Source organism: Silurus meridionalis, chromosome 29, assembly GCF_014805685.1.
Source record: "Silurus meridionalis isolate SWU-2019-XX chromosome 29, ASM1480568v1, whole genome shotgun sequence".
Taxonomy (NCBI): domain Eukaryota; kingdom Metazoa; phylum Chordata; class Actinopteri; order Siluriformes; family Siluridae; genus Silurus; species Silurus meridionalis.
This window is the reverse complement of record NC_060912.1, coordinates 5,249,936-5,272,561: the sequence shown is the minus strand read 5'-3', so window position 1 is coordinate 5,272,561 and position 22,626 is coordinate 5,249,936. Positions and strand designations below refer to the sequence as shown.

General features: G+C 39.2%; 1 protein-coding gene across 1 annotated transcript; it reads left to right on the top strand.

Moving 5' to 3' along the window:
- Window positions 1–781: 781 nt before the first annotated feature.
- On the top strand, window positions 782–15,602 carry sdha (succinate dehydrogenase complex, subunit A, flavoprotein (Fp)). The gene is made up of 15 exons (XM_046844431.1): window positions 782–925; window positions 4,464–4,547; window positions 5,564–5,725; window positions 6,354–6,497; window positions 6,770–6,934; window positions 7,015–7,163; window positions 7,746–7,870; window positions 8,300–8,468; window positions 8,786–8,981; window positions 10,831–11,002; window positions 11,161–11,279; window positions 12,073–12,184; window positions 14,236–14,366; window positions 14,605–14,718; window positions 14,873–15,602. The coding sequence occupies exons 1-15, from the start codon at window positions 866–868 to the stop codon at window positions 14,957–14,959; spliced, it is 1,989 nt and encodes a 662-aa protein (XP_046700387.1). The 5' UTR covers window positions 782–865; the 3' UTR covers window positions 14,960–15,602.
- Window positions 15,603–22,626: the final 7,024 nt, after the last annotated feature.

The window sequence follows — 22,626 nt, the reverse complement described above, 5'->3', positions numbered from 1 at the left end:
CCTTTTTTTTCCATAATTTATTTTTCCGAACATTTTTCAGAATATTTGCACATTAGTGGGAAAACTGAATTTAATGAAAATATCTAAAATATTCAAACTGACACAGGATAGGCTAGCTTTGCACCTATCAGTGGTAACTAACGAGTGGAGAGTGGTAACATGGCTATGTTCCCTTTAGTTGAGGAATATTCTGACAGCATTGACATTAAAGACATTGTGTGTGAGCATTTGAGGAAGCTTGTGGTTCAATTCCAAAAGTACTTTAATGATTCTGATGAGTGACAGCAAATGGATCCTGCTCCCATTCAGTGATGATGCAGCAGCAGGGTCAAGCTTAACTACTGTAGAAGAGGATCAGCTCATAGAGATGTCCACAGACTCTGTCAGGAGGCATATGTATGATACACAACCCCTTATGAAGTTCTGGATAAGTTGCCAGACAGAATTTCCAGAGCTTACAGTAAAAGCATTGAGGTGTCTTTTACCCTTTCCAACTACATACCTTTGTAAAAGCAGTTTTTCCACACTGGCATATCTAAAGAACAAGTACAGGGCAAGGCTAGAACCAGAGAATGATATAATGCTGTCACTATGTACCACTATATCACCACGAATAGACAGATTGTGTGGAAGTCACCGCGCCCAGAAATCCCACTAACAGGTAAGGCGTATCCCCTCCCTTCCCAGAACCAGTTGAAAACCCCTGCTGTATAGACATGCGAAATTGCTCTAATTCCCAAATGTACTGCTTTTATTAAACCCATCTGTCCTGTAGGTGGCGATAATATGATTTGTCAGTGTGCTAAAGGCAGAAGAAGACGCATGTTATGAGGAAGAAGACGTAGACGGCGATATCAGATCCAACATGGCGGCGCTCTTGGCAACTTCCCGTGTCCTCGGAAAAAAGGTTTTATTATCAAACTCGGTAAGTGATGGAATAATGTCAGTGTGATGGCTTGTATAATGGCGTGGAAGTCTTTATTACACGCGGATGCTTAATTAATCTTCAGTCCAGTAATCAGTGAGTTTGTCCTTTTCTGTCTCAGGGTCAGTGCTTGTGCAGTGTTAGATAACTACAGAACTGTGTAGGTCAATCCAGACGAGCAGAGTCTTTATGATCAATTACTGTATATATTTTGTAAGAAAGTTTCTTGACTGTGTTTCATTTCTTCATTCAGATGCTTGTGTGTGTGTGTGTGTGTGTGAGAAAGAGAGAGTGAGAGAGAGAGAGAGAGAGAGAGAGAGAGAGAGTGAGTGATGTACAGTATATGCTTTTTCCATATTCAGATTACAGATCTCTTATTATATAGATACGACCGATAATTTTTCCATTAGTCTGTTTCTGTCTTTTTTTTTTGTCGTGTCAGTGCAGTGTATAAACTCGTACAGAAGCAGGCCAAGAGCTGCACACCAAAATTCCTTTCAGAAATAAAGGAGGATGTGATCACTGTGTGTGTGTGTGTGTGTGTGTGTGTGTGTGTGTGTGAGTGTGAAGCAAGACAGGCTTGCTGATCTCTTCGGATCATTTTCCACATTATTTATTTTCAATATATACACTTGGATCCGGGTTCTGTTTTGTAATTGAAACTGAATTCACTATAATTTAATTTACATTTTACGACAGTTTAAAATAAACAGTTAATGGTATTAACAGGCTGGTCATTTTCCCCCAGATACAAAGAGGTTTTTATTTCCTCATTTTGTCCATGCCTGAAAGATAAGGCACCATTGGTCAGTCTTAAGTAAGCATGTTGCATATTATTTTAAAAACTATAATAAAATCTTTACATTTGTAAATGTATGAATCTATGAAACCTTTTTTAGGTTTCATATTTACAGTAGAACATAGAAAACATATCAAAGATTTAAACTGAGGAAATCTCCTATTATAAGAAAAGATAAGGTGACGAATCAATTTGATGGCTGGAACACGTAACAAAAAGTTGGGACAGGGCCATGTTTCATACAGTGCTGCATCCCCCCTTCTTTTAATAACAGTACTTATACATCTGAAAACCGAGGAGACCATTTGCTGAAATTTTAGTTGAATTTATGTCCGATACAGAATTTTAGTTGCTCAACAGTCCTTTTTTGTATTTTTCCTTTCATTACTCATTTTTAAATGTTTTAAATGGTAACGTTGTGGCTTGCAGGCAGGCTATTTCAGCACCCAGACACTTCTGCTAGAAAGCCATGCTGTTGTAATAGATGCAGTATTCAGTTAGGATTGTCTTGCTGAAATATGCAAGGCCTTCCCTGAAAAGAAATGTCATTCAGATAGAAGCTATTGTTGCTTAACCCTAAGCCTTTCAGTATTAATGGTGCCTTTCCAGATGTGAAAGGTGTCCATTTCGGTCATTAATGCACCCCCGTATGATCAGAAACGCAGACTTTTAAACTGGTAAAAATTAATTTCAATTCACACAACAATTTTACATTTTCCTTCAGTCAATTTTAAACTGGCTTTGGCCAGGCGGTGGCATTGGATCTTGTTCACATATTGCTTCTTCTTTGACGATAGAGCTTTAACCTGCATTTGTGGGTGATACGGCAAACAGCGTTTACAGACACTGATATCTTGAGACAAACTTTGCCCCTCTCTCTCTCTCTCTCTCTCTCTCTCTTTCTATATATATATGTATATATATATATATATATATATATATATATATATATATATATATATATATATATATACAGTGCCCTCCACAATTATTGGCACCCTGTTTAAGATGTGGTCGTGGACTTCTAAAAATTCTCCTTTTTTAAAACAACATAGAACCCAAATGCAAAAAGAGAAAATCCAACCTTTCATTTAAGTACATAACTTTGGTGGTAAAAAATCATACATTTAGAAAAAAAAACTTGAAATCATGTGTCCCACAATTATTGGCACCCCTAACAATTCCTCTGAAAAATTTAATTGTTTTTTTTTTTATATATATTTTCTGTAGTTGCTAAGGTTGGTCAGGGTATCTAGGGACTTTTAATTAGTAATTCATGATTTCCTGTTTCCTGGGGTATAAATATGACGTGACACAGAGGCCTAATTCTCTTACCCATTTGTCAACATGGCAAAGACAAGAGAACACACCATTCAAGTAAGGCAGATGTGTGTCGACCTTCATAAGTCAGGCAATGGCTACAAGAAAATAGCCACTCGCCTTAACTTGCCGGTATCTACAGTCAGAGGAATCATTAAGAAGTTTAAAACAACTGGAACAGTGACAAACAAGGCTGGAAGAGGTCCCAAGTTTATCTTGCCACAACGCACAGTGAGGAGGATGGTAAGAGAAGTAAAAAAATTTCCCAAGCTCACCGTCACAGAATTGCATCAAAGAGTGGCATCTTGGGGTCACAGAGTCTCCAAAACAACCATCAGACGCCTCTACATGCCAACAAGCTGTTTGGGAGGCATGCAAGGAAAAGCCTTTTCTCACTAACACTCACAAACGTAAACGCCTGGAGTTTGCTAAGCGGTACTGGGACTTCAACTGGGATCGTGTGCTTTGGTCAGATGAGACTAAGATTGAGCTTTTTGGCAACAAACACTCTAAGTGGGTCTGGCGTAAAACAAAAGATGAGTATGCCGAAAAGCACCTCATGCCCACCGTGAAGTATGGTGGAGGATCTGTGATGCTGTGGGCCTGTTTCTCTTCCAAAGGCCCTGGGAACCTTGTTAGGGTGCATGGCATTATGAACGCTTTGAAGTACCAGGATATTTTAAATAAAAACCTGATGGCCTCTGCCAGAAAGCTGAAGATGGGTCGTCATTGGGTCTTTCAGCAGGATAATGATCCAAAACATGTGGCAAAATCTACACAAAAGTGGTTCAGCAGTCACAAACTCAAGGTCCTCCCATGGCCATCTCAGTCCCCAGACCTCAACCCAATCGAAAACCTGTGGGGCGAGCTAAAGAGAAGAGTGCATAAGAGAGGACCCAGGACACTGGATGATCTAGAAAGATTGTGCAAAGAAGAATGGTCAAAAATCCCTCTCTCTCTCATTTTTTCTAAATGTGATTTTTTTTTTTTTTTTTTTTTTACCACCAAAGTAATGTACTTAAATAAAAGGTTGGATTTTTCTCTTTTTTTGCATTTGGGTTCTATGTTGTTTTAAAAAAGGAGAATTTTTTGAAGTCCACGACCACATCTTAAACAGGGGTGCCAATAATTGTGGAGGGCACTGTGTGTGTGTATGTGTATGTGTGTGTGTGTGTGTGTGTGTGTGTGTGTATATATATATATATATATATATATATATATATATATATATATGAGAGAGAGAGAGAGATAGAGAGATAGATAGATAGTGATTATCAATGTGTATTATAGTGTATATAATTTTTTTTTTTCTGCTCAACCACCTTTTTCTCACGTTTTGTGTTAAAGTCTTTTCAAAATTATTATTTTATAATAATTATAAAATTATTACTCAAATGCTTTTCTGATCTTTTCACCCAGTTGCCCGCCGGTTGCCCAGCTAGCCTCCGGAAGCTTCATTTCTCCATTTATGGCAAAAGAGGTGGAGCGAAGCTCTCAGACGCTGTAAGTTCTTTGCTGATCTGTTTTCAACTTTGAGGATGACCCAGTTATGAGCTTATTATTACACTGTAACTGATTTATTAAAAACTACATGCCAAGTACAGATATATATATATTTTTTAATTCATTAATGGATCAATAAAAATTAGTAACTAACTAGCTCTTAACTAGTCATATTACAATGAATTGTCAGATCACTACCAATCTTTCTGGGCTCATTTGTCAGTTGATGAGTTTTTTTAATATTATTATTATTGTGTTTTTTCTGTGTAAAGTAGACACCGAAAGATGAGGGGATGGTGTTCTTTGTACAACCTGATTTTGTTGATCAGTGTTGATAGTATTGATATTTTTTGAAGCTAAGTGATTGAAAAATCCTTACAACTTGCTGCTAAACACTGCATAAGGTTTCACAATTTGTGAATATTAATCACAGATTATTCATCTTCAACCCAATAATGTCTGGTCATTTGCAACATATGTCCTGGGTTGTAAAATAAGTAAAGTACCCCAGAGTACAGAATTTTTGCAAAAAAATAACGTGTTCCAACAAGGCTAGTTTGTTCTTTGTCTGTGTTAAAGCTATGTCCAAGTAAATTTGCTAATGCTTATCTTTTCTCTACATCCCTCCATACTGAGATGGTGTTTTATTTAATTGTGCAGCAAAAACTAAGCTGTATTCCAAAATGCTGTCTCGAGTGGACAGGTTTGAGAACGTCTTTATGTTTTGCTTTTGTAGTGTGGACTGAACAGAGATATTTAAAAACAGTGACATGTTTTTAGTCACATTTGTCACACTCAGTGACTTCATGTTCTCAGGCTTAGCAACAGGCAACAACAATTCTAACTGTGTGTCCGTTTAAAAAGCTAGCTGCTTTTCCTTGACATCGCTACGTTGAATCAAAAAAGTGAAACGTTTTGAAACAAAAGCTTAAGATCGATCCGCATTAATGTGAACCTGTATTCTAAGTCACATCTGAAAGTAGAATTGATTGTTGTGTACATGTGTTTATTCCCAGATATCTACACATTATCCGGTGGTAGATCATGAGTTTGATGCTGTTGTGGTGGGAGCAGGTGGCGCTGGACTTCGGGCTGCTTTTGGGTTGTCTGAAGCCGGTTTCAATACAGCATGCATTACCAAACTGTTCCCTACGCGCTCTCACACAGTGGCTGCACAGGTACAAAGAAACCTATTTACACCTGCAGTTTTCGGTTTAATATCAGCAACTTGCGTTCTTTGGAAATCTCAGAAATTTTTTTACCCAGTGAACGAATATATGTGGAATCTACAATGTCCTTCCAAAAGTTTAAGAGTAGCAATATCAGTTTTCTGGTTTTTTTTTTACACTGAAGACATTCACGTTTGAGAAGAAAAGATGGGCGAGATGATCGATCAGACTTTCACCTTGCCCAGGTGAAGCCCTGAGTTTCACTTCTGAAGCTTTTGTTCTCAAAATGGACAAACCACCTTGTCAAATTTAGCAATTGCACAAGCGTTGGTATAGCCAGTACAAGAATTTGGAACGTCCTAAAAAGAAAGAAATTGTTTGTGTCATAACAACCAGACAACTAAAAGGTCAGCCAAGAAAAACAACAGCAGCCGATGACAAATATATTGTGAAGAAAAACCCCAAAACAAGTCAGCACTAAGTATCAGAAGGCCAGCTTGCAATTCACAATGAAATACAGAGATGAGCTAGGTTGTAAGAAGGCTGAACATTTGACTTTGCTTGCAAGGCTGATTCTGGAACAGAATCATTATTCAGATTTTCTATGTATTTAATGTTTTGGCACTTTTTTCTTTAGGGCGGGATCAACGCAGCACTTGGTAACATGGAGGAAGATGATTGGCGCTGGCACTTTTACGACACAGTAAAAGGATCCGATTGGTTGGGGGACCAGGATGCCATTCACTACATGACTGAACAGGCTCCTGCTGCTGTAGTGGAGGTGAGGAAGAAAAGCACATGTATTCAAAAAATCATATTTATTTTTTAAATCATCCTGCCTTGTTACCTTTCTCACTTCTGGGAAAATTGGAAAAAAGTTTTTGGAAAATATGTCCCTTGTTTGTCTTGAGGGGTTTATCTGCCAGTTCCTGCTCCTAAATCCTCAGCATGTTATTCATTCATCTTTCTCTCAATCTCTTTCTCTCTCTCTCCCTCGCTCTCTCTCTCTCTCTCGCTCTCTTTCTCTCTCACTCACTCTCTATCTATCTCTAGTTGGAAAACTTTGGTATGCCATTTAGCCGTACAGAGGATGGAAAAGTCTACCAGCGTGCGTTTGGAGGTCAGAGTTTGAAGTTTGGTAAAGGCGGCCAAGCCCACAGGTGCTGCTGCGTGGCTGACAGGACGGGTCACTCTCTTCTACACACGCTCTATGGACGGGTGGGTCACAGTACCTACTCAAATCACTACTACTTTCAGGAAGTTACGTTTTTATTAACTCTGTATTCTCCCTCTGCCAGTCTCTGAGGTATGACACAAGCTATTTTGTGGAGTATTTTGCCCTGGACCTACTGATGGACGAAGGGAAATGCGTAGGAGTCATCGCCTTGTGCATGGAAGACGGTTCTATTCACCGCTTCAGGGCCAAAAACACAGTAATTGCCACAGGGTAAGAAAAAATACACTTTTTGACTTTAGACAATTTTTTGGAGAGCCTGAATCTCAAGGAACATGCTACATTTGAGCTGTGGTGCGTTTTAGATACTCAATCCCTAATCCTCTTTAAGAAAAAAAAAAAAAAAAAAAGTCTGAAGTGTTTTATAACTGAACGTAGTGCAGTCCACATCAGGTGGATGTGAACTATGCCATTTCTGCTTAGGGAAAGTGTTATTGTTAACATTTTTTTGTTATTGTCATTAAGTTTCGCAATTATTTCACCTTTATTTAATTTGCAATTCAGGACAGACAGCAATCAGTTTTTCTCTCCAACCCCCAACATGCCCATGTCTGGATTTTCCCATTGCATCATCATCTCACATATTCAGTCATCCAAACTACCAGCAGTGTTGCAGACATGTGTAGCGGTTAAATGTTTGTCCAAGTTATGTGCAATTATCATATAAATGTTTTTTTAAGTCAATCTAAAAATGGTGATGGTCAAACATCTTTGCAGAGGCATCTCTTGATACAGCACTTTAAAGTTTTCAAACCTGCATGTTGTTATATACACTAAAAGCACACTTCTCTACAGTGGGTACGGACGCACTTATTTCAGCTGCACATCAGCTCACACCAGTACAGGAGATGGTACTGCCATGGTGACGCGTGCCGGCCTGCCATGCCAGGACCTGGAGTTCGTTCAGTTTCACCCCACAGGTCAGTATCATATATTTTTCATTAAATTACCAATAAAGAGAGACTTAATTTTACAAAAAATCTTCAATGGTGTAACATCTTTTTAAATCAAAATGTTAACATTGTAAAATACATATTTGTTAATGAAATGGTTTAAAATTGTATAGGCTTAGTCCTTGTCTAATCTAATTTAATAGCTCAACCACATGCATTACTATATGGCTGAAATGCAGAAACATAAACGGAGAGTAATTACATTTTCTTGTAATTGAGATTAATCTCTGATTAATATTTATGGCGATGCCACATACAAAATCTCTTCATTTTCATTTGTTTTGAACACATCTGATATGTATTTGTTTCAGTTTTTCCATAAATAATCACACATGCATAAATATATGTATACGGTGTAGATATTTCTTTTATTGTGCCATGTAAAATGTCTGTCAGGCATCTACGGAGCTGGCTGTCTGATCACAGAGGGATGTCGAGGTGAAGGTGGAATCCTGATTAACAGCGAGGGTGAGAGGTTTATGGAACGCTATGCTCCCAACGCTAAAGATCTGGCCTCCAGGGATGTGGTTTCACGCTCCATGACTATCGAAATCCGTGAAGGAAGGTGTGGGTTTTCCCAAACACACACATACACACAGATTTTGGCAGGGGTAATAAAGCAAAAGGGATAAAGATGGATAAGGTCGGGGAGTCATTATCTTCTGACACTTGAGGACGGTTTTATGATGTACTGCATACGTTTAGATAAAAAAACTCCACAAAACAGCAGTAAAATAGAAAACTGAAAGTTAAACTGTAAAATATTATTTAGAAATATTGTTTAAAAATAAATATCACCCAGCTATGAATGTGCAGGTGTTTTTTGTAAACTGGATGGAGTGGATTTAGTAATAAATTGACACTGTGCCCTCCATGATTAAGAGGTGTTGGCCCAGAGAAAGACCACGTGTACCTCCAGCTCCACCATCTCCCACCTCTGCAGCTGGCTTCCCGTCTGCCAGGAATCTCTGAAACTGCCATGATATTCGCCGGAGTGGACGTCACCAAAGAACCAATTCCTGTCCTACCCACGGTTCACTACAACATGGGAGGCATCCCCACCAACTACAAGGGACAGGTGCCTGTATTTCTTGTTATATTGAGGTTGTGTATTCTTTTCGAGTCCTAACTTAACCGATGTTTTATTCGAAATCATTCTATGTACTTTTATTTATTGTACTTTTATCCAATTTATCGATTGAAATCATAATTTATCTTTTGACTGAACATAAATCAACAAATGAATGATTAGTTAATAAGAAAAAGTTTTCCTGTATTCAAAACACGGCTTGTAAATTACCGTATTTTCCAGACTATAAGCCGCTACCTTTTCCTCACGCTTTGAAACCCGTGGCTTAAACAACGAAGCGGCTAATTTATGGATTTTTCCGGGGGTTTTCCCGGTTTAACAAGCTTCAAGCCAAAAAACTGAACCCTATAACATTAGACCAATGAAATTGCCGAACGAGTTCAGGTGAACCAATGAAACTCTTTATATTAATTTGGATGCACTCCCACTGAATCGGGCCGCACCACATCATAAATACAGATGAGGTTCCTCTGACGTTTGAACTGCCGCTCACTCGGACTGTCTACAGAAAATGCGAATCATTCGTCACGCTGAAAACAACCGGGCATGAAAACCGCACTTCACCTGTGTTCTGAGCTGCACGGCATTGGGAGAAAAGCTTCACCGATGGTGATTTTTAAACGCACGATGATGCCAAAAGAAAAACTCCCGAGAGAAATTGTTGTGAAAGGAAGGAGGAAGACAACAATGACTTTCTTGGTAGGCTACTGTTTGGATAAAAGTCGTGTAACAGACACTGTCTTTCATTCAAGCCTGGGTAAAGGTCATTAGTTTCAGTGTAGACACCTGCGGCTTATAGACAGGTGCGGCGTATTTATGTTCAAAATAAAAATCTTTGTACAATTCAGTGGGTGCGTCTTATATTTGGGTGCGCTTAATAGTCTGGAAATTACGGTAAATTAACTACATTTATGGCATTTAGCAGACCCCCTGGTCCAGAGAGACGTACAAAAGTGCTTTAAGTCTCTATCAATGAATAAATCAACCCCGGTTCACTAGATTACAAACTTAAGATACCATCAGCCTACATATTAGGATTTATTTTCAAAGACAAAGCAAACCGGGAAAAGTGCTAGTTTAGGTGTTTCAGGATTAGGTAGGGTTTCACCTGTTGCTTAAAGATAGCCAGTGACTATGCTGATTGGACATCTAGGGGACGTTCATTCCACCACCTCTGTGCCAGAACAGAGGTCTTGAAGTAAACTTACCTCTTTACAAAGATAAGTTATACAGTTGGATTGTACAAGTTTAGTATCTACATGTTTGTTCCTTTTAAATGTATTCCTAGTGAGCGAACCAGTGGCGAAGGTATGAGGAAGAAACGTTGAGAGGAACCAAACTCAAAATGGAACTCATCCTCATCTGGTGGCACCTAGAACTGTTCATGCAAACTGCAGTCCTAAGCCATCCTCAAAGTTTTTAAGATTTAGGCTGTTAATAACATTGTGTCAAGTTTCAAGCCTGCTCTCGTTTCACATTGAAAACAATTCTACAATTAGTTGATTCACTGAATCCAGGCACTGAACTGTAAGAATCGGGTTTCTCTTGGTTTCCTGCTTGTGTTATGTTGTTCATAATGGATAAATTTTTTTTATTTTATTTTAATATACAGATTTTTGTAAAGTTGCTTTGTCACAATTTACAATGTTAAAAGTTGATTCCACGCATAGATGATACTTATGATTTGTTAATTTAGCAAGCAGCATGGCAAGACAGCCAGCAAATATCTCGTTTGCCTTTATTTTTGAACATATCAGTACAAACCAATCAATATAATTGTACAAAATATTGTAATGCTAAGACAGAGTAATATGTAAATATTTTGTTTTCTGCATAGGTCATCACTCATAAGGATGGTGAGGATAAAGTAGTGCCTGGGTTGTATGCCTGCGGTGAATCTGGCTGTGCCTCTGTACACGGTGCCAACCGCCTGGGTGCCAACTCGCTGCTGGATCTCGTGGTGTTTGGCCGTGCTTGTGCTCTTACCATTGCTGAAAACAACACACCAGGTTAAGCAGTAACATTTTACACGTTTACTATCATGTCATGTTACGCCAATACAGTAGCATGAAAGGTTTATACTGGTTTACACCCAGGTTGACTGGGGAAAAATAGGTTGCTATCAGTGGAACCATTCAGGAAATGTATTCTTATTTTGCTAAAACAGGAGAGAAGCTTGAACCCCTGAAGCCTAATGCAGGAGAGGAATCCGTTGCTAACCTGGATAAAATCCGCTTCGCTGATGGCTCTACAAGAACTTCTGAGATCAGGCTCAACATGCAGAAGGTACAAAAGTATTTGACTTTAAATGTACTCGAGTGTTAATACATGGGTGTTATGTGTTTTATGTTTAAAGCCACAATTCTCAAGAAAAGTTTGAAATGAAGATATCAATTTGCCTGTGGTTTCATATTTGCACAAAAAATGGAATGTGTTCAATAACTTTTAACATAAACTTTAAGGTTATAGACTTTTTCTCAGTTTTTTTATTTTATTTACTGACCCCTGGGTCTGATACTATCATGATGAGATTTGTACTATCATGAGTTTTGTGGATTTTTAGCCACAAAAATAAACTCTCCATCTCCTCACCCTCACTTTTGTAAATGACTCTCTGAGCAAAGCTAAGTGATTTTCATGATAGGGTTTGAATTGAAGTTCTTTTTTTCTCTCGCTTTTTTCTTTTTTAAATGAAACACTCAATTTCCACGCTTAGTCTCCAAGATGGCACTCTAAAAACCTCCGTAAGATGCAGCACCCACACTAGCTTTTTATTATGGTGGCGAGCGAAAATATCATCATGCTCCCGGGTTAAAATGCCCCATTTGTTATGTTTTTTTAAATTTAATTTATTAAAAAAATTTTTTTTTAACTGTATAAAACGTGAATGACGCCACATCATTGTCATGTGGTGCCAGAAAAATAAAATCACTTTCAATGCACACCCTATCATCTTTTTCTATCGGAAACAGGTTACATTATATAATTATATTATAATGCCAGTATGTGTGTGAACCAAATTTAATTACATTCCTCAAAATTGGTAACAGATTTCTGATCTATCTGTATTTGTTCTCAGACCATGCAGTCTCATGCAGCAGTGTTTCGTAATGGGGACGTCTTGAAGGAAGGCTGCATTAAGATGGACGCCGTGTATCAGACATTAGACGACGTGAAGACGTTTGACAGAGGTTGGTGTTTTAAGGTCATTTGTATAGTAACATCTCACAACACTGTATATAATTAATCCATGTCACAGTCTGAAGTGGAGTGTATTACAATGGTGTAATGCACAGGCAGCTGTGGATTATCCTGCTTCTACCATGGGTACTTACCGGCATTGAGAAGTTAAAGCAGTCGTTGATGTCCGAATGAGTGATTTAAAATGAACTCGTTAGTTATTTTGTACACGTATTTTTAAATTTTTCTGATCTGAAATAATACACGGAGAAAAGCAGTGGCATAAGATTCATTGAGTTTTAATAATTACGGGCAAGACCCCTCACTGCTGCTGAAGATGTTTACGCATATACAGTCAACCCCCGATAATTCCCATTCGGAACCTAACTAACAGCAAGTTGCGGATTACCTTAAAATTCACGGGAATCTGCAGCGGGACCGAATGTTCAGGAACATTAGGAATAACATTTTAAACTCTGTATTTGTTTAAATACTGTACCTTTATGTATATAAAGTGACACAATGTCTAGATGAAATCACTAAGGTGCCATAGGGGCTCCGGGGTGCGTCAAAGTTGGTGGGTTTTTGTAATTTTTGTCTTAGTCAAGTTTATTTCTATAGCACTTTTCACAACAGACATTGTCTCAAAGCAGCTTTACAGAAATCAACAGTTAAGGTGAATGGTGTGCATTTATCCCTGATGAGCAGCCGTGGTGACTGTGGCAAGTAAAAACTCCCTTAGATGTTATGAGGAAGAAACCTTGAAAGAAAGCAGATTTAAAAGGGGAACCCATCCTCATTTGGGTGACATCAAGAGTTTGATCATAAATCTTTCAACAATGCAGAACACTGGAGAGTGAGAACTAACATGAGTACTGGAGTATAAGATTATAAATAATGTTCTTTCTACAGTCTGATACAGACTTTATGGTTATAAAAGTAGGAGCTACTGAGCTCAACATTTGTGATCATCACAGATCCAGCACCAGCTTCTCCATGCCAGAGCCTTTAAACACTCCAGGAGGTCCAATGTCAAAACTCCACACATGTAGTGGGATCCAATTGGCACTGGTACGTCCCTAGATGGTTCGGGATGTTTGCGAGTTCGGCATCTACTTCTTCAAAGGTCCAAAGGCTTAGAACGTAACCCCCGCGAGTTCCGGGGGACCACTAGACTGTCTAAGATCCATGAAGTTACTGAGCAAAGTTCAAATTAATAACCATTCAGATGGATTTGGACTGTAACTCATATAAACAGTCTTAGGCTTAAGATTGCAATTGACAAGAGCAGTTTTTTCCATCAAGTGTCTATCAGTAACTAGTTGATAAACTCAGCCGTGATGGACACTGGGTGCCATGCAGATGAGAATATGAGTTCCCAGAAGTCTGGTTGGTCTGAAGGATTCTTCCTCATACTATCTACGTTTTTCCTCACCACTCTCGCGATTGGCTTGCTCATTAGGGATAAACTTATATGGACTGAATTATTAATTCAGCTATTTTTGTAAACTATTTAATTCTGTAAAGCTGCTGTGGGACAATGTCCATTGTTAAAAGCATTATGCAAATAAAATACAATTAAATTGAATGAATGAATAGTTTTTTTAAAGAGTTGGTGAGTATGTGGGTGAATTATGCCATGTCTCTTCTAATAATGAAGCTGTTGGTGTTATCACCTTGTGCTGTATCACCTCAGTTCGTCAAGTTCATCCGGTACTGCAGCTAATTAAAAAAAAAAAAAAAAAAAAACCATACAAGCTTGCAACAAGAAATCATCTGTTTAGCTCAGTAAAGTTGTTAGGAAATGTTAACAATGGCTGTCACACTCCATCTGGAACTGGATGTTACATATTATAGATAGTATATAATAAAGCACATTTTAGATGTGTGTTTAGCAGTTTGAACTGATACCTTCCATCCAAGAAGTTTGAAAGGGTATAGAAGTTAATTTTGGTGTGTTTTTTATAATAGTTAATTTCTTAGCTTTACATTGATCCTGTTATCAATGGCTAGACGACTTAACACATTCTAATGTAAATCTTATGTTGCTCTGGTGTTTAAGGTATTGTTTGGAACACCGATCTCGTGGAGACTCTGGAGTTGCAGAACCTGTTGCTGAATGCTGTGCAGACGATCAACGCAGCTGAGGCTCGCAAAGAAAGCAGGGGGGCTCATGCCCGCGAAGATTTCAAAGCAAGTTCTACTCAATCAATTTCTGGAGCTTAATCTAGTTGATTCACATTATGGCCAGATTTAAGACCAAAACATATAACACAACAATGCTGTGTGTGTGTGTGTGTGTGTGTGTGTGTGTGTGTGTGTGTGTGTGTGTGTGTGTGTGTGTGTGTGTGTGTGTGTGTGTGTGTGTGTGTGTGTGTGTGTGTGTGTGTGTGTGTGTGTGTGTGTGTATGGACACACTCTTCTCAAACAGACTCGTGTGGATGAATATGACTACTCAAAGCCACTGCAGGGTCAGCAAAAGAAGCCTTTTGAAGAGCATTGGAGGAAACACACACTTTCATACGCAGATCTCAAGACAGGAAAGGTATCAGTATATACACATTTTCTATATTTAATATTAGTTTAATAGATTTCTTATTTGTCTTGTTGGGGTAAAAAGTTTATTGTGCATAATTAGGCATTTTAATTTAATTTTTGGCTTGTGACATCACATTTTCTTGCATGTCTGTGCATCTAAGGTCACTCTGGAATACAGACCTGTGATCGATGACTCTCTGAATGCCGAAGACTGCGCCGCCATTCCACCTGCGATTCGCTCCTATTAAAGTTTCACAGCTGCACCTTTAACTGTTATTTATCAACAAGATGCTTATTCTAAGCTGTCGAGTACATCACAGGACATGTGTGTTAAAAACTGTGGCATTCTGTGTTACGCTTTATCGCTAATAATAAAGTACTAAACATTGAGATGTTTTAGAGAACAGGCAAATATTTTGTTTTCTGTAAACAACACCAAAATTTCAGCTGTACTTGTGGTTCACTGAATGAGCCTCGTTTATCAAGCTTCGTATGAAGAAACTTTTCACCAATCATTTGTAGAAATCTGTTGGGTCTTACAGAAGCTCTTGGGTTTGTGTACATTTACATTGAAGGACACTTGATCGATTGACTCGTCATTTCATATTAATGGCATTGATTTAAAGAATTGCGAAACGTGGTATAAAGGGAGGGTGTGGAGGAAGAGTGTTTCAGTTCTGTTGCTATTGTATCTTCTCTTCATGAGAGCCACCAAAATGTGACAGATAACTGACCGATCTGCAGTGCTACTTGGTATGCTGCAGGGCTTAATTGGGCATCCCAGATTTATTTGTAGTCTTTATGGCACTCATATCCTCTTGCTCTTTCCAATGTTTGAGTTTCTAAAGAGTTCATATTGGTATAAAACAATAAAATGATTTCCCTGTGTAACGTTTTTATGATGTCTGATCATTTTGTACAGAGTAGAATACTCATTTATCCATGTCATTTATCCATCTCACTGATAATACTCACCGAATACCCCCCATTGGGAGTGATGAGGAGGAACAGGATTAGAAATGGGTTCATTACAGGGACAGCGCATGTAGAATGTTTTGTGAGAGAAGCGAGATTGAGATGGTTTGGACATGTGCAGAGGAGGGACATGGGGTATATTGGTAGGAGAATGCTGAGGATGGAGCTGCCAGGAAGGAGGAAAAGAGGAAGACCAAGGAGACGGTTTATGGATGTGGTGAGGGAAGACATGCAGGTAGTTGGTTTGAAAGAGGCAGATATAGAAGACGGGGGGTATTGAGATGGATGATTCGATGTGGCGAACTCTAATAGGAGCAGCCGAAAGATGATGATACTTGCGTACTGTAGTTATTATATCTTCATTTATAAATGAAATTTTCATTTTTGGCATCAGTTTAAATGTCTCAGTGTGAATAGAAATATGATCTCAGTCCCATATCAGTAGAACAGACCAAAAATAAAAATCTTAGGTTTTGGGAACAGTCTGTCTTGATGATGTTGAGTTGAGTTGTCCCAGATAAGGGCCGTTGGGCCATTGGGTGGTACCTCACACCAACATTCGCTTTTCTTTTGCATACCGCTGCAAAGAAACAAAGTCTTTATACAAATGACTTCATTGTCTGACTTTACTAACACCCTTGTGGCTGGATGCCGAATTCCAAAAAATCTATTGGAACATCTTCCCTGAAGAGTGGAGGTTATTGTAACAGCAAAAGGAGACTAAATGTGGAATAGGATGTTCAAAAGCACATACAAATCTTTTGATGAAGTGTCCACAAACTTTTTCCTATATAGTATTTTGTATGAGATCTGAATGTTTCTAGTTTTCAGGTTCTTGTTGTTAATGTGACCAGGGTAAGAACATCTATTTTTGGGAATTACCTTTTGCAGCTTTTAATTAATCAATGTTATATAAAAATCTTCAACTTTTAAGTTTAGTAAAGCTGCTCTGAGACAATGTCCATGAGAAAACTCACAATAATCTATATTAGCCCCTTCTTAATTTCTTTCCATTTTGCATGGAAAAGTTCACATTCCTTTAATTATCTCAAGAATAGTCTGATTGAAATTTAAATTTAATATAATATCAGTGACAAGTTTCCCATTCCCAGTGTCCCATTAACCATTCCACCACCACCATGCTTCATAGCTGGAATAAAGGGTTTGTGCTGATACACTGCATTTAGTTTTACTGTACATGATGAGCAAACCTCCACTTTTGGGGTCAAAAAGGATTTCGATCCGGACCATTTGTGAAGCCTTTTGCTTCATATTCTCGTTCCAAGCCATACTTTTATAAAAGCCATGCATTTTTTGTAGATTGACGAGTCTGATGTAAAGCTTACAACATTCCACAAGAAGAAAACCATACCAACAGTAAAACATGGTCATTATAAGGTGGGGTGGTTCTCTTATTGAATCAAATCATGAATTCTGCTCTTTAGCACACAATCCTGAAGAAGAATGTTGATGATCTCACCCTCACATGAAACTGGGTTATGCTGCAAGACAACAGTCTAAAGCACAAGAAGCACCACCACCTCTGATGGTAGCCTAGTAAATGTTCAATCTAGAAATGCTTTCACTTTTACCTTGTATTGTATCAGATCAGCATTATTTATTGTCACAATTGACTAATAGACTGGTTCATTTATTTGTATACAGATAGGCCACATGCAATAGAAACCATCTTTATATATTTGATTTGGGGAAAATTTGTGATTGGCTTTTAAAAAAAAAAAAATAATTTAATGAAGTTTATGTGTATGAGGTTAAGGGTTATGAGCACAACATTAGTCTAATCAATTAATAGTCTGATAAAAATTTCCACCTTCAATTTTTACTGTTTTACTGTTTACTGTCATAAGCATACCATGTATATACACTTTTTTCTCTCATATATATTTTTATATATTTTATATTTTATATAGTTTATACTTTATTTTTATATAGTTTATACTTTATTTTATACTTTATTTCCTTATCTTGGTTTATTTTTCTCCCCATCCTATTCCCTCATGCCGAACCGTCGTAAAAAAAAGTTCACTGCATGTCGTACCGTGTATGTATGTGTATGTGACAAATAAAGTTTGATTTGATCAGCTAAGGGGTTGAAGGAGTGATGTCAAATCATTTACATTTATGGCATTTGGCAGATGCCCTTATCTAGAGTGACTTACAACTGAGCTGGGGAGGGTTAAAGACCTCAGTGGTGATGGGATTTGAACCTGTGACCTTCCGAGCCATTGTCCAATGCCTTAACCACCAAGCTATCACCTACAAAATGGCCATTCAAATCCTCATTAAATCCTAGATATTAGATAATAAACATACATAAATGTTCACTTGTTTTAATATACAGTATAGCACTGACTCTACACTGTTCTGAGATACATCACACAGTGCAGCTGTAAGCTTCTTGCTGACAATTTCTTTTTAATGCAGGACAGGTGTTAATGCTTTTTCCCAGCATTTTGAATATACAGCAGTTTCTCTTCACTTATTCATAGGCATTTCCACCACTAACTGCATCTGCAATGCCAACAGCATTGAGGCTGATCACACACGCCTCACACACTCTGTTTATCGTCCTGCTGTCTGCAAAAAGGTACTGAAGCATTCATATTCTCCCATCCAGACTGTGTCGACTCCATTTGACTACTCAATACAAAGGGACTGGACTGGCACAAAAACAACAATAAACTAACTCATAACCTGGTTGCATAAAACTGTTGTTTTGCAAAAATTTCTGCTAAAACAATTCTAGTGTTACATTTACAGTATTCATTACAATATAGAACAAAAACTTTCTGTACTGGTCGGTGCTGCAGTGTCACTGTGTCTACTGTCTCACTGTCTAATGCTGTGTTGACACTAAAAGTCTCACACTTGCACTTAATGTAAAGTCCCAGTTAATTTGTGTAGTTTTGTTAATTTATGTTGTCTGATGGAGCACCTTGGTCCTAGGAATAGTTGTTTTGTTTTACTGTGTATTGTATTGTACTATATAAAACCTTCAAGATGGCGCCGCGGATGGCAGCCTCGGCACGACTCTCTCTAGTACTCTCTTTCTTTTTGTTTACTGTCTGTGTGTTTAGTTACCCTACCCTAATAACTTACACTAAAGAAGAATTGCTTAACATCGGGGAGTTCACTCCAGACACTTTTTCAACAATTTTTACAAACCCAGAAAGTTATTTGGAGATCTTAGTTGGAGCTGCAGCCACTCTCTATGGCACATGGAGGAGACACCGGCGGGGGAAGCGCGCCGGCGCGCTAGTGAAGCTGCGACAGAGGGGATTTAGAACTGCGCTCCCGTCGATTCACCTGGCGAACCTCCGCTCACTGCCGAACAAAATGGACGAACTAACTCTTCTTAACGGAACAAACAAAGATTTTGCATGCTCCGCTGCTCTCTGTTTTACTGAAACTTGGCTCAGTCGCTCAATCCCGGACAGCGGATTACTTCTCTCGGGCTTTCACTTACACCGAGCGGATCGCGTAAAGGAGCTATCGGGCAAAACGAAAGGCGGCGGAATCTGCTTCTACATTAACGAACGTTGGTGTACAGATGTCACAGTGCTGGATAAATACTGCAGCCCAAACTTGGAATCACTGGTAATAAACTGTAAACCGTTTTACTCACCGCGGGAATTTTCCTCATTCATTCTGACCGGAGTTTACATCCCACCTCAGGCCAACGTGAATGATGCACTGCAAAACCTGGCAAACCAAATATCCGGCTTGGAGCAAAAACATCCGGATTCTCTTTTTATTATCCTTGGAGACTTTAACAGAGCAAAACTAACAGTAGAACTTCCAAAATACAGGCAACATATTAACTGTCCGACAAGAGGGAAAAACACACTGGATCATTGCTACACCGTTCTTAAGGACTCGTATCGCTCTGTACCCCGGCAGCTTTAGGGAACTCTGATCACTGCTTGGTTCATCTTATTCCAACATACAGGCAGAAACTAAAATCTGTTAAGCCTGTAGTCAAAACAGTGAAGAGATGGACCAGTGAGGCAAAGCAGGAACTACAAGACTGCTTTGAGTGCACTGATTGGAGTGTCTTTGAGGCTGGAACTGACAGCCTGGATGAGCTGACTGACACTGTGACATCCTACATCAGTTTTGTGAAGACATGTGTGCCAACCAAAACCTTCTGCAAGTTCAGTAACAACAAGCCATGGTTCACAGCCAAACTGAAAAACTTCGACATGCCAAGGAAGATGCATACAGAGGGAGGACAAAGCTCTGTACAAGCAGGCCAGGAACCAACTGACAAAGGAGATCAGAATAGCCAAAAGAAGCTACTCTGAAAAGCTGAAAAGCAGGTTTTCAGCTAACGACCCTGCATCAGTGTGGAAAGGCCTGCAAAATATCACAAACTACAGGAGACCACCCCTCCCCACTGAAGCAAACAAAGACCTGGCTGACGACCTTAACACCTTCTACTGCAGGTTTGAGGACAATATCTTCACACCTCTCATCCAACCCAGCCCAATGTCTGCCCCCATCACACCTCTGGATTTCTCTTACAACTCCTTCCAGCACTCAAGTTGCGCTCACGATTTGTGAAAAGGATGTGTATCGGCTCTTTCAGAGACAGAAGACAAGAAAGGCTCCCGGCCCAGACGGTGTCTCCCCCTCCTGTCTCAAAGCATGTGCTGACCAACTGGCTCCTATTTTCACCTCTATCTTCAACAGATCACTGGAGTTGTGTGAGGTCCCTCCTGCTTTAAACTCTCCACAATCATCCCAGTCCCCAAGAAACCCTCCATTACTGGACTGAATGACTACAGGCCTGTCGCTCTGACATCTGTCGTCATGAAGACCTTTGAAAAGCTGGTATTGGCCCATCTAAAGAAGGTGACAGAACAGCTGCTGGATCCCCTACAGTTTGCATACCGAGCAAACAGATCGGTGGATGACGCAGTCAACATGGGGCTAAACTACATTCTGCAACACCTTGACTGCCCAGGAACATATGCCCGGATTTTGTTTGTTGACTTTAGTTCGGCTTTCAATACAATAATTCCGGGAATCCTCCACTCAAACTCCTAAACCTTACTATACCCCTGCCATCTGTCAATGGATCACCAGCTTCCTGACAGGCAGGAAACAACAGGTGAGACTGGGAGGTGTTACCTCCAGTATTCAGACAGTCAGCACTGGTGCTCCTCAGGGGTGTGTCCTTTCCCCACTGCTATTCTCCCTTTATACGAATGACTGCATATCAAGTGACCCAACTGTCAAACTCCTGAAATTTGCAGATGACACCACGCTCATTGGACTAATCCAAGATGGTGACGAGTCTGCATATAAGCAGGAGGTGAAGCAGCTGGTGCTATGGTGCAGTCAGAACAACCTTGAGCTAAACACACTCAAAACTGTGGAGATGATAGTGGACTTTAGGAAACATCCTTCAACACTACTCCCCCTCACAATATCCAACATTCCTGTGTCACCTGTGGAGAACTTCAAGTTTCTGGGCACTACCATTTCCCAAGACCTGAAATGGGAATCAAACATAAACTCAATTCTGAAAAAGGCCCAGCAGAGGATGTACTTTCTAAGGCAATTAAGGAAGTACAGTCTGCCACAGGAGCTGTTGATACAGTTCTACACTGCAGTCATTGAATCTGTCCTGTGCTCATCAATCACCATCTGGTTTGGAGCAGCAACAAAACAGGACAGAAACAGACTGCAGAAAACTGTTAAAACAGCTGAAAAATCATTGGTGCCCCCTGCCCACTCTCCAGGACTTGTACCATACAAGAACCAGAAACCGGGCAGGAAAAATCATTAATGACCCTTCACACCCTGGACACAACATCTTTCAGCTCCTCCCTTCTGGCAGGCGCTACAGAACTTTGTTCACTAAGACTGCCAGACACAGGAACAGTTTCTTTCCCCAAGCAATCACCCTCACTAACAACTGACCATAATTAAATTCCATGCTCATATCTATGAGTACCACACAAAACTGTCACTCATCACATTATCTGTATATGTTACACACACTATTGCTTCTATATACTGTACAAAGTTTTATAGTAACCTCTCTCGTCATACTGGCACACAATACTGTCATTTGCACTACCATGCACTCCCACACTTTATGTACATTACTGGTCTGTATCCCTATTTATTACCCACACTGTCTATACTGTCTCATATTGTCTGTATTGTCTTGTATAGTCTGTTTTGTCTTGTTGTGTCTGTTTTGTCATGTATAGGTTTTATTTATGTCTGTACTTTTGAGAGTAACAAACAGCTGGAACCAAATTCCTTGTGTGTGTCAACACACTTGGCCAATAAACCTGATTCTGATTCTGATTCTGATTCTGATATCAGGGGTCCCCAACAACCGGGCCACATACCGGCACCGAGCTGTGGATCATTTGGTACCAAGCCGCACAGAAAGAATCAAATGTTAATTTTATTTCCTTTTTATTGATTTTTGCAGTCTGTAGCATGTTCTATTTTCAAAAATATCTACTTTCGGTGATGCCAATTTCTCACACTTGTTTTATTTGCAGTTATGACAAATGAAGCTCCCACTGATTTTGCATAATTGTCAGTTGAGTTTCATTTTTATTATATAAACAACAGGGGTAACCAACCTTTTTGAAACTGAGAGCTACTTCTTGGGTACCGATTAATGTGAAGGGCTACCAGTTTGATACACACAGTTTTTAGTTTGATCTGAAATAACAAATTTGCTCAATTTACCTTTTATTATATGTTATTATTAATAATTAATGATATTCATCTATGTGAAGACACTGATCATGTTAATGATTTATCATAATAATTATCAACAATGATTTAACAAAGTAGGAAACAGCTATTTTTAGAAAAGGCCAGCAGGCTACTCGTGTGGTCTTTGCGGGCGACCTAGTGCCCGTTGGTTGGTGACCCCTGATATACA

What these genes read in the sequence shown, in the direction of transcription:
- sdha (XM_046844431.1), top strand. Translation starts at nt 866, where the DNA reads ATGGCGGCGCTCTTGGCAACTTCCCGTGTCCTCGGAAAAAAGGTTTTA. An exon ending in AACACAGTAATTGCCACAGG is followed by an intron (nt 7,164 to 7,745) that starts GTAAGAAAAAAT and finishes ACTTCTCTACAG; the next exon opens with TGGGTACGGACGCACTTATT. An exon ending in TCAGGCTCAACATGCAGAAG is followed by an intron (nt 11,280 to 12,072) that starts GTACAAAAGTAT and finishes ATTTGTTCTCAG; the next exon opens with ACCATGCAGTCTCATGCAGC.